Source organism: Leptonychotes weddellii, chromosome 13 (genome assembly GCF_054177405.1).
Source record: "Leptonychotes weddellii isolate Sample4059 chromosome 13, ASM5417740v2, whole genome shotgun sequence".
Classification (NCBI taxonomy): Eukaryota; Metazoa; Chordata; class Mammalia; order Carnivora; family Phocidae; genus Leptonychotes; species Leptonychotes weddellii.
In genome coordinates, this window is record NC_138381.1 from 54,786,564 (window position 1) to 54,798,950 (window position 12,387).

Genomic DNA, 12,387 nt, shown 5'->3' on the forward strand with positions numbered 1-12,387 from the left:
TCCTCTGTTGAGGTCGCACATGCTGTGGTTTTTGCAGATTAACAGCTTCTTAGTGGTTCAGACACTTTGAAATTTCCGCTTTTTCTGGAAATCTTGTTCTAGTTAACTTGGGGTGGTTGGTTGGTCAGTGACGGCACCGATTTCCTCTTTTGTAGGACTGCCATGATCCATGGCAGGCAGGGCCTCTCTTCCTGCTGTGGAAGCTGAAAGGGACAGAGATTTCCTTTGCAGCTAGAACATGACCAGTCAGTTATCCCTGCCCGTGGTTTTGACTCCGGTTTGTTTAAAGGTTATGCGTGATGGCTGTAGCCACCTTAGCACTGGCGATGCCAGGAAAGCAAGGTGAGAGTAGTACCAGCGTCAGGAGCACTGTGCCAGGCTGACTCCTTTGAGCAGAATCTTGCCTTTACATTGGTTCCCACTGAAGCCTGGCTTTCCAGCCCTCAACTCTGAAAGTCATCTGATAGCCTGAAAGATTCCTTTTCTGCCTAAGTCAATAAAAGTCGGTTTTGATCATTTATAAGCAAGTAGTACAGACCTATTTTTTTAACTCAAGTGGATTTAAAGTCATGATTTACTTATTATGATTCAATACATTGTTCTTAAACCGGAAGCATACTTGAGGGAATTTTCCTTGAACCTTGTTCCATCTCCTTTCTCTTACCTCCTTTTTCTTCTCTGTTCTTACAGGGCCCGCTTCCTAATACAGGTTGCCATTTCTGGCTCATGGTTTGGCAGCAAAAAACCAAAGCAGTTGTCATGCTAAACCGAGTTGTGGAGAAGGAATCGGTGAGTAATACTTAATATTTACAACTTAGTGTACTGCCTGTATCGTTAGCTTATAAATGTTTTCATACTTCTTTTGGGATAGTCATTCATTTACTGGTTTTGGCCTTGAATTGCTAAAGGCTAGTAGTCAGGGTATTTCTGACCAGAAGTAGTATATCCTTTTCCTTTCTTGCCTTAAGTATTTAAGTAATAGTTGTACACCACTACCTTCTAAGATGTAAATGTAATGAAACAAATATTGACCAGTGGTGACAAAGATCTTTGGAATCCCTAGGCTTTATTAGAATTTTTATAATTATTATCAAAATCTTGAGAAGTTTAGAAAGGATTAAAGTGACAGGTTTTTGTTAAGCTATATGAATTTTTATTGGCTCTTAGGTCACGAGACAGTAAGTTTGGGAATGTATAAATATATTAAACTTGAGGTACAGTCTAAACACAGTGCTAATTAGTTAAGTCTTTTAACTTTTGTAGCTTTAGATCCTTTTCTGTCAGAGAAGCAAATTGGAAAGTATTGTCAGTAAGGTCTCTTCCAGCCTAAGATCTTCTTCGGATTCCTGATTCTTTTTTATAAATTCATATTTGGTGGCTTTCGATGGTGCTGCAAATTATTCTACTCTCTTTCTAATCCTGAGTGGCATTCACATACCAGAATGTCCAGCAATATTGGCATAGTTATTTACAGTGGCTTTTTCATGGCTTCCAGTGTGACTTAAAAATTAAGTGATGATGACATTGTTTGAACATTTTGAACAGCATTGCAAAGTAGATGATTTATAAGTTTCATCTCTCCTCTTGGAGCATAATTAGTATATTAATAAGATAAGACTGTCACTAGAAATTAGAAGTCATATTTATGGTGGTTGGATCTAGATGCTTAAAAAGATTCAGGTTTAATTATTTTGGGGAAGATTACTTCATGAGTGATACTGTTTTGTTTATGAAGAAGCCCATAATGTCTGATTATCTTTCTTTTTGCGGCGTTAGCAGCCATTGCTGGTCAGTGCTTATTAGTTCCTTAATTAGTTACAGGTTACAAAATAGTGATACTCCAATTTTACCATTTCTTCTTAAATTTTTGTTGGAATACTTCTATGGAAAGAAACTTTCGGAGTGCCTGACTCTTGGTTTAGGCTTATGTCGTGATCTCAGGGTCGTGAGATCAAGCCCCACGTTGGGCTCTGCACTCAGCATGGAGTCTGCTTAAGTTTCTGCTTAAGTTTCCCTCTGCCTCCCCTCCCCTCTTTCTCTCTCTAATAAGTAAATCTTTAAAAAAAAAAAAAGAAAAAAGAAACTTCCCTTCTAGTTAGTTGACCACTTTTATATAGGAAAAGGAGTTTACAAAATAGTTAATTCCCTAGTGTCTTCAACAGGTGACCAGTTAGGTTTTTTTGATGTGGGGGCAGGGGCAGGAGGGGATCAATTATTATGAACTCATAGATTTTTTTTTTTTTAAGATTTTATTTCTTTATTTGACAGAGACAGCAAGAGAGGGAACACAAGCGGGGAGTGGGAGAGGGGGAGAAGCAGGCTTCCCACTGATCAGGGAGCCTGATGCGGGGCTCGATCCCAGGACCTTGGGATCATGACCTGAGCTGAAGGCAGACGCTTAACGACTGAGCCACCCAGACTCCCCTGAATTCATAGATTTAAACATCTTTGATGTACTTCACTCCATTGCAGTTATTATCCGTCTTAGTAGTTGAATTATTCCTCTGTTGGCTAGCAGGAATCTCTTCAAGTTGGGCTCTGAGTCAGAAATCTAAGAGATAAAACCAAAGAGTCTTTAATAATTTTCTTACTATCTGGAATGACTGCTTAACCTCTTCTTCATAGAATCAGTCATTTCTCTAGGAACCTTGGTTTCTTTTATTGGGCAGTGATATTTCAACATGACAATAAAAATAGGGATGTTGGGACGCCTGAGTGGCTCAGTTGGTTAAGCGTCTGCCTTTGGCTCAGGTCATGATCCCAGGGTCCTGGGATTGAGTCCTGCATTGGGCTCCTTGCTCGGTGGGGAGCCTGCTTCTCCCTCTGCCTGCCACTCTCCCTGCTTGTGCGTGTTCTCTCTCTCTCTCTCTCTGACAAATACATCAAATCTTTAAAAAAAAAATTAGGGATATTTACTGATGCTGGGTTGATCATTGTTTTTAGAGCTTTTTGGTGAACAGAGCTAAGGAAAAAATGTGTTTGTGTTAGATAACACATTTCAAGGATTCATACTGATACTTCCAATTTAAATTTAGAACTGAGGGGGTTGGCTTAATGCATTCTACCTTATATCTGTTGCCTCCTTTTTCCATACCATGAATCCTGCTTTTCAAAGACACAATGGATAAAGAATATCTTACAATGACTCATTTACTTTGTCCCATGTTATACACCAGAATGACTCATAATAAGAGTATCAACTCCATCACCAAAATAATTACTGAAAAAGTTTTAAATTTTTTATGTTTTTCCCTCTCTTTCTGTTTTTAAGTTGTACTTTACCTACATTGTCAGAGTATATAACATAACTACAGTCTTTCTCTTATATCCCTTGTAAAATCTTAGTTCTACGTGTAAATATATATTTAATTTACATTGTCGGTCTTATTGATGTCTCTCCAGTTGTTCTGTAGATATCTCATTCTGTAGTGCATCCTAAGGAAGGGACTCATGGGCGTTTTAGTTCCTGATTTCTTCCCTGTCGATGAGAGTTTAATCTGCTGTCTTAATGCTTAAAAGTCACTTTGACAGGATATAAAATCTTGGCTCACATTTGCTTTTCTTTGAGCAACTTAAATACATTACTCCATTTCCCTTCCCTTTGGCTTTAGAGATTACTGACAAAGTCAGTTGGACATCTGATTTTATTTCCTTTGCAAGTCATGTGTTCTTTTTATCTAGGTTACCCAAAGGCTTTTTTTTTCTTCAAATCCCATTAATTTTACCAAAATATGTCTTAGTGTTGGTCATTCTGGGTCAGTTTTTCTAGATGCGTAGTATGCTCTTTCAATTTATGATTTTTTAAAGAAGAATATTGATTATACTTGTTAATATTTACTGTTTGCTTGCTTTAGTGTTCTTTGGATCCTATTCACGTTAGATTTTCTTTGCTTATTTTTATATTTGTCACTTTCTCTTAAATCCTGTTGTCACTCCATTTCTTTTATTATCTGCTGTGTTTAATTCATGCCTCTGTTCCTTTTAGTTTAGTCTTCATTTCTGAAATGGTGTGTTCTTTGATTCCTAATTTTATTGTCTCCTGTCACCTCATTTCTGAGTTGTTCTCATTCTCCTTTATGCTCTTTCACTTATTGTATCATATTTAAAGTGTCTTTTAGCACCTTTGGAAGTATCAGCTCATAGTAATTATTTGTTTGGAGGTGTTGTTACTGTTTGTGATTTGTAGCTGTTTGTGATTTGGAAAAGAAATGACCATATTTTATAAGGATATTTTTGTAGTGTTTTTTTTCGTAATGAAGTGGCTCTTTATCTCACCTTGCCACAGTCTGTTGGTCTCATGATTTGGCTTTTGGGAAGATCCTTTTATTGTCACAAATAGGAATTCCATATTAGTAGTTCTGCCAAAATGTACCAACTCTAGATAAAGAGGGCTTTTCTTCTTTTTTTAAAGATGTTGTTTATTAGAGTGCGTGCGCACATAAGCAGGGGGAGGGGCATAGGGAGAGAGATAAGCAGGCTCCCCAGGCACAGTCCTGGGTAATGTGATAGAGTAAATATTCTTAATATTTCAGTATTTCCTATATTTTTTAAAAACCGAAAATCCGCTGAGTGGGGAGCCCAACACGGGGCTCGATCCCAGGACCCTGAGATCATGACCCAAGCCAAAGTCAGATGCTTTTTTTTTTTCCTCCTAATTAAATTTTGTTTATTAATATATAATGCATTATTTGTTTCAGGGGTACAGGTCTGTGATTCATCAGTCTTACACAGTTCACAGCGCCCACCATAGCACATACCCTCCCCAATGTCCATCACCCAGCCACCCCATCCCTCCCACCCCCCTCCACTCCAGCAGCCCTCAAGTTTTTTTTGTGAGATTAAGAGTCTCATGGTTTTTCTCTCTCTCTGGTTTCATCTTGTTTCATTTTTCCCTCCCTTCCTCTATGATCCTCTGTCTTGTTTCTCAAATTCCTCATATCAGTGAGATCATATGATGCTTGTCTTTCTCTGATTGACGAAGTCAGATGCATAACTGACTGAGCCACCCAGGCACCCCAGAGGGGGCTTATCTTCTGATTTATTTCCCTGACTTAATTTTAGTAAGTGAATATACAATGTTATTTCTAGATAAATAGTATTTCGTAGCAGATTCATGGGTATTTGTAGGAAATTCTTGTAAAATGAAGCCTTTTCAATACTGTTTGAAGAAAAGATTCTTACAAGAGGTTGATAATTTTGGAAATGTAAAGTGAATGCCAGTATGATGTTAAAATATAGGTTATCATGCTTTAGAAATGACAAATTCACTTTTATGAACATATCTGTTTATGGCTTTTTTTTTTTTTACTATAAGTTATAGGAACATTTTACAAACCTTTTATAAAATGTCAATCTTACTAAAATACATTGAGCATCAGATATAGTGCAATTGTTCATAGATTTGGGTACTTGAAAAAAATATAGCATGTGTATGTGTGTGGTTTGTCTTCCTTTCCCAGCTTTTTAGGGTTTCATAATGTCTAGGAACTAATATCTACATATTCTTAAATTTAGGTTAAATGTGCACAGTACTGGCCAACAAAAGATGATCGAGAGATGCTGTTTAAAGAAACAGGATTCAGTGTGAAGTTTTTGTCAGAAGATGTGAAGTCATATTATACAGTACATCTACTGCAGTTAGAAAATATCAATGTAAGACTTTTCATGCCTAAAAGATTGGACTTTATATATTGCTGATTTTCAGAATTATTTTATGTCATTAGATTTGAAGTTTGGGGCTGCATATACATTTCGATAGTATCTATAATAGTATATAGTCATAAGCATGGTGTTTACATTGTGTTTCCTACATGCGGTAGCTCTCTGAGGACTCTTGAGAAAACCTAGAAACTAAGGATTTTAAAGTTCAGGTTGAGATATGAGGATTGAAGATAATTTATTAAGATTACTTGGGGATGAAGAGAGAGAGAGCTTTATAATCAGGCTAACCTGAATTCAAATCCCAGCTCTGTTGTTTAGTAGAAATATCCCTGGGACCTGTTCCTCAACGTCCCTCATCCTTTCCTCGTCTGGAAAGCAGAGATTGTGATAGCACCCTTTCAGGGCTGACGTGGAGATCAAATGAAGATGTGTGCGCAGAGCAGCTGATGTAGAATACGTGCCCAGTCAACATGGCAGCACTTGGTGCTTCTGAGAGTGGCAGGCCAGTCAAGAAAATAACTTACTGGAATGTTGTTAATTCAGATGATTCACCACAGAGAAATTTGTCCTTACTGAATTGGGGAAAATGGTGAAATAAATTTAGCATATGGTCCCAAGAACATTCATATGGATCTTTTCCAGAAATACAAGAATTTTTCCTTATTTCTTGGTTGAGATAAACGTACATGGTGGATTTGTGAACCTGCTATTTTCAAGTTGGGGGTCAAGACCTTTCTCCCCTTTTCACCACCTACCTGTTTTGCCTTCTTTGTGTTGTAATCAGGATAACTGGAAAATATGAAATGAGAGTGATTCTGGGATGCTCTTAGGAGCTAGGAAAACTAGAAAATAGGAAAATATTTGTTGGCCAAAAAATGATTGCAGGAATGTATCTAGTCTGTATAGTGAGATACTGTTTTAGTTAACCATTAACTGAAAGAAATTATTAACATGGGATCATTGACCAAATAAGTTTTATAGAGAAGAGATATATAAAGTGCATACACACACACACACACACACACACACACACTTTTAGATACGAAGAAATACATTTTAAGGTTGATCTCTTGAAACGCCTGTTTTTTGCTGCCTACTGTAAGCACAGGTGCGTACTGTTGAGGGCCCAGGCCCAGCTTCCCATGACATCCGTAATTAAGTTTTTATGTGATCTCTTAGGTTATCTGAGAAGTCTCAAGGTTGGGAAATACAAGACTTAGATTTATTTATAAATTTCCCTTATTTGTAGTTTTTTGCACCAACTATTCCATTTACATATGTCTTAAGCTGCCCTGAGATACATCAACAACTGTTTGATCCTAGATTGTGCAGTACTTCTTGCCAGAAATAGAACTGCTTTTCTATAAACTTCTCATGATTCTTTGCATCATCTTCTCTTGGTATTTATCCCAGGTACCTCATCTGCTTCTGGCCTAAAAACTGATAGGAATGGAGAAGGGCATAGGTGTTTTTCCCTGTTTCTGAAACCTGTCCTACCTAATTAAGAGTTAATTATACCTTAATAATAAAATAAAATGCGTTTTGTATTTTATCATTTTGTAAAGCACTTTTACATATAATTTGACCCACAGTCTTCCTATAATGTGATAAATATTCTTAATATTTCAATATTTCCTATATTTTTTAAAAACCGAAAATCCATTAAGGTTATACGATTTTTCCTGTAAATAGATTACTCAGCTAATAAGTGACAGGCCAGAACTCAAATCCCGATCTCCTGACTTGGAATGACATGGGGCTAATAAGTCTTTTGAAAAAAGTGCTAATTGTCCTAGTAAAGGAAGATTCTTGGTTCAAAAGCATCTTTCTGAGTTGAAGCATGCGAACTGTCCAACCACTGTTTCAGTTGCTAGCAACTGTGTGATTTCTTATTGGCCTGGGTTCAGAGTACACCATAATTAATAGCAACAATATGTTTACATTCTACCTTAACAATCTTTAGTAAGAACTAGGAATGTTAGAAGAAGAAAGTAGCATTTCAGCATGAGAAGCAGAATTGTATTTGGTTAAGTATGTACACTCTGGATCCAGATTGCCTGAGTTTAAATCCCAACTGTACGCCTCCTGGTTGTGTGACTGGTCCCACTATTTACCCTCTGTGCCTCAGCTACTCATGTACAGAATGAGGATAAGGACACACGTACCTCAGAGGGTTGCTGTAAGGATCAAGTGAATTAATGCTGTAACAGGCCTAAGACTCCATGCAGGATTCCCAATTAGTAGCTTTAGTTGTGTGCGTCTGTTTCCTTTGTCATATCAATGAATTGGGAAGGACTGCAGAAAGAACAAGTTGAGGGAGAAAGAAATACCAAAGGAGTGAGAAAGGTGATGCTGCAGGTAAGGAGTGGTCACCAACCTCACGCTGAGCTGCAGAGAACCAGTTTGTTGCTAAAGGAGTCTGACTTGTCTGTAGTAACAGGTCTAGGGCCTAAGCTGTGGTTTGTGTGGGCCCTGCTCTTTTACAGACCTCTGGTCTAAGGGAGCAGTAAAGCTGCACACCAGCTGCCCTTTCCAGTATCTTCAGTAGAGCCAAGAGTTTGAACTTTTGCCCATGAATGAAGAGATTCCATCTCTGCTTTTAAAGCAGCCCCGTGGCTTAAGCTAAGGGGAAGGTTTTGTAGGGCTTTTAAAATATAAGGTCATCTAGAGTGCTTATTTGTCTTTCAGGATTTTCTTTTTAGTTGCCCTTCACTATTTTCCATAATATTGTTGGCCAGCTTTATGTTTATCAAGTTCCAGGAATACTATTGTAATGCTGGCTGCCTTCTATTTCTCTGTCCCTGTAGATTTGCCCAAAACAGGATGAGTGCCTAATTATTACCATGCTTAGCTGGGATTTGATTCAAAATAGTTTAAACAGTTTATCCCACCTGGAGTGTCATCCTCTCTTCTCTGCCTGTTTATATCCTGCACATCCTTCAGGACCACCTTGTGACCCATTTCTTACTTTGGTCTTTCTTAATTCATCTATGACGCATTCATTCCTAATAGCTGTAATCTTACACTTCTCTCCATAATTTAAGTTTTCCGTTTTACTGGCTTATTTAGTACTTGTGTATGTATGTACTTTGACTTCCATAACAAGGTTTTTGGCTCCCCATGGGTAGAGTCCTTACTTGTTACCTTTGTGCTTCCTTCTGCCATTGCACCGAGTGAGTGGTTATTCTAAAATAAAGGCATAATCCTTCCACCTTGCTCTAAAAAATCTTTCTGTGGCTAATGCAGAAGTCCAGGACCCAGCCCGGACTGGTCCTTCCTTCTTGTCTAGGCACTCAGGGTTTGTTCTTGCTAACAGTCCTACACTCCTCAAATAGGTTGATTCTTGGAGGCCCACACCTCTGTGTATTGCTTTCTCTCTGCTTAGAATGCAAGCCCCATGCCTACCTGTTTCTGTCACTCTCCTCTCCTGATCTGGTGAGGTCTGTTCATCTTTCAAAATGAATTACAGTAACTAAATATTTAACACAGACCATATAATGATCCTGGCAAAAATTGATGAGGGACTGAACTAAGGCACTTACGGTGAGCTACAGATCTCATATAAGTTTGTATTTAGGAGATAGGGTTCACAAACTCTGCTACTTCTTTGTGTAGAGGAAATACTAAGTGAAGCAGTTGAAAATGTGAAGAAGTTTACAATTGATTGGAGCTTACTAGGGGCTACAATAGAGTCAATTAGTATATAATTGTTTCAGAAAAGGTATCTGTAAGTATTTACCGTATGCAGGCATAGGTTAGGCACTTTACATTCACTGTTTCATTTATTCCTCACAATAGCCTTATAGTAAGTACTGTTTTTAACCATTTACAGATGACAAAATTGGGCTTATGATGAAAGTCTTGGAAATACAATCTTGGTACTTCTGTAAATGCCCGAAGTGTGAAAATAATTGGGCCTAGGACCAAAGAGCTGCATAGATTTCTTTGTAATAATTAGAAAATTTATAATCTTATCTGTATAAAATAAGTTAACTTGAATTTGAATGGCTTTAGGTGGCATACACTTAAATTGCCATAAGCCTGACTGTTGCCCATGGTCTTGTACCTACTCAGTTCCTCGCTTATCTTCCTGGCCTCCATATATAATGAATTAGATATCCTTATTCAAGGGTAGAATTCTCCTTCAAAATATGTAAATAAGATTTTGCCTTAAAAAGAAGAGTGAACCACTGACATTTTGTGCAGAGTGTGGTATACATAATGCAGTGTTTTACAAAGAAGATTTGTCAGGGACAACCATGTAATTGCAGATGCAACCAGGTGTGCATGAGGTGTGAGGTCAGCAGTGAGAGGGGATAGAGAGGCCAACTGGGAGGACTGATGTGACTTGATGACCTGGGAGAAGGAGAGGGGGCTTCCACCAGTTTTGAAATAAGGAGTTTGTCAAAAATTGTAAAGTCTACATGTAGAGCTTGTTTGGAATAAAGATGAATTTTGTTTTAGCTCTCTAGCCTTTGGCAATCCTTTTTTCCCTCATGTTTTTTCCAGCACGAAAAAGAGGGAGAAGAGGTCCAGTCAAGCATATAAACATTTCTTTTCTATCTCAGTCTTAAACATACGGATCTTATTGCTTCATGAAGGGGTCTGTTGGGAATTGTATGATTTTTTTGTGAGCTGTGATTTTGAATCTTGTTTCAGTAGGGACACATTAATAAAAGTTAACTTCTTAAGAAGTTCTTTAGTCTGGTCCTGTTAGGGGAAGAAAAAGACTGATTCTCAAAAATCTATTAGTGGGGAAGACTGCATTATACAAACAGTTGTGAACATTTCTGGGAACTGGCTTTGAGTATCCCAGACAGTGTGATCTGAATTTGAAAAAAATCAAGAGACTTCTAGTCTTGAGCCAAAATCATACAAGCGAAAAAAAAGCAAGCAGTTGCTCAGGATTGTGGGTTAACTCTAGGTTTAAACCAGGAGGTGATGCAGTAAATGAGCATAAGTGAGTATACAACGTTACGGGAAGACTGGGCCATACCCTGCAGAGCACAGCTTGCAGGTGAGCCAGGTTCTGGCACCACCCCTCCCAGACTTGGGAGCTCCAGCAGGTCCACACGGGACCTGGTTTAGGCTTACATGGCAAAGCCTGGCCCTGCTACGCAAGGTCAGCACTGCATGGTGGCAAATGACCACAGCACAGCAGTTGTCAGGGGGGAAAAGGGAGTAAACACTCCCACTGGAATCTTAGACCCTATTTAAAGGAAGGTGTGACTTTTGAGTTCTCCATGCCCCTGGGCTATGGCAGGAACAGCCACTTTAACCCATTCCTGTGCTGATATTGTGTTGTTACCTGTCCATTTATGGTTTTGTAAGAAGAAACTAAATTTGGAATGTTTTCAGTGCCTTTTTAAATACAGTAAATTTAACCCCCCCCTTTTTTTACATACAGTAAGCTATAATTTTGAAAGGAAATGTTTTGAAATTTAGGAATCCCAATGATCATTTTAATTAGTAATAGATTTATATTTTCTAGTACCTTCAGTATATTGAGAATCTATGGATCAGAGTGTATTTGGAATTATGAAAGCGAATTTTAAGAAAATTAGTCACTGGGGCACCTGGGTGGCTCAGTCGGTTAAGCGGCTGCCTTCGGCTCAGGTCATGATCCCAGGGTCCTGGGATTGAGCCCCACGTCGGGCTCCCTGCTCGGTGGAGTCTGCTTCTCCCTCTCCCTCTGCCTGCCTCTCTGCCTACTTGTGCTCTCTCTCTATCTCTCTGTCAAATAAATAAATAAAATCTTTAACAAAAAAAAAAGAAAATTAGTCACTAAAAGTAGGTAATTTGAAATTTTTAAAAGAATTTCTGCACTGTATTTTATCAGTGTTATACCTCATATAACAAGTCTGGGACTTAGGAGTCTTAATTTTTGCTAAAAAAAGGGGAAAGTTTATTTTTAAAAAAGGAAAGTTAATTTTGAAAACTTGTACTGAAAGCAGGATGCTGTAATAATAATCTTTAGCTTTTAACCATCAAAATTTTCATGGTGTTTTGCTTTTGTTTTTGTTTTTTTTTCTAATGTTGCTTGTATGGCTTCTCCCTCCAAAAACATCCTACAATGAAACTGAGAAATTGTGCAGAGATATGTTAGAGGGTTACTGCTTCGGTTTACAAAAATGAAGACTAGAAGGCACCAAAGTCCTTCTTGGGGCAAAAGGCAGCTGGCAAAAGCTTAGGAACATTTTCATAATGAGTTAGTCAGAAATAAAGCTCATCAGGAATATCCAGGAAGTGACAGTGAATGCCAGGCAGGCTTTAAGAGACAGGAAGCATTTAGCATATTGGTAAACCATTTTAGCACATCAGCAAAGTCATATAAACAGTTTTAGGATTGGAAATTATTACCACGGGGAAAAGCAGCAATTAGAAGAGCAATTTCAATTAAAATGTAAAGATTGTGTCTTTAAATTAATTCTTGAGTTGCTCCTCTGAGCCTGTGTAGCAGAATCTACAAGATAACTCATCTGATGAGAAAAATTATATCTAAAAATGTTGGGCATTCTTAAAAAGGAAACCATTAAAGAATGTAAAATTATACTGGTAGGATTTTTTTTTAAATAGGAAAAAAAAAGGGCGCCTGGGTGGCTCAGTCGTTTAGCGTCTGCCTTCGGTTCAGGTGGTGGTCCCAGGGTCCTGGAATCGAGCCCCGCATCAGGCTCCCTGCTCAGGAGGGGGGGCCTGCTTCTCCCTCTCCCACTGCCCCTGCTCGTG

The 12,387-nt window shown here is 38.3% G+C and overlaps 1 protein-coding gene across 4 annotated transcripts in view; it reads left to right on the plus strand.

Annotated features, from left to right (window-relative positions):
• The window catches only part of PTPN2 (protein tyrosine phosphatase non-receptor type 2), a 111,153-nt gene that overhangs the window by 76,343 nt on the left and 22,423 nt on the right, over positions 1–12,387 (plus strand). For all 4 annotated transcript variants that reach the window (XM_081802595.1, XM_081802596.1, XM_081802594.1 and 1 more), the window contains 2 exons: positions 691–789; positions 5,515–5,652. In XM_081802595.1, coding sequence (XP_081658721.1) covers positions 691–789; positions 5,515–5,652 — 237 coding nt within the window. The remainder of the gene's footprint in view (positions 1–690; positions 790–5,514; positions 5,653–12,387) is intronic.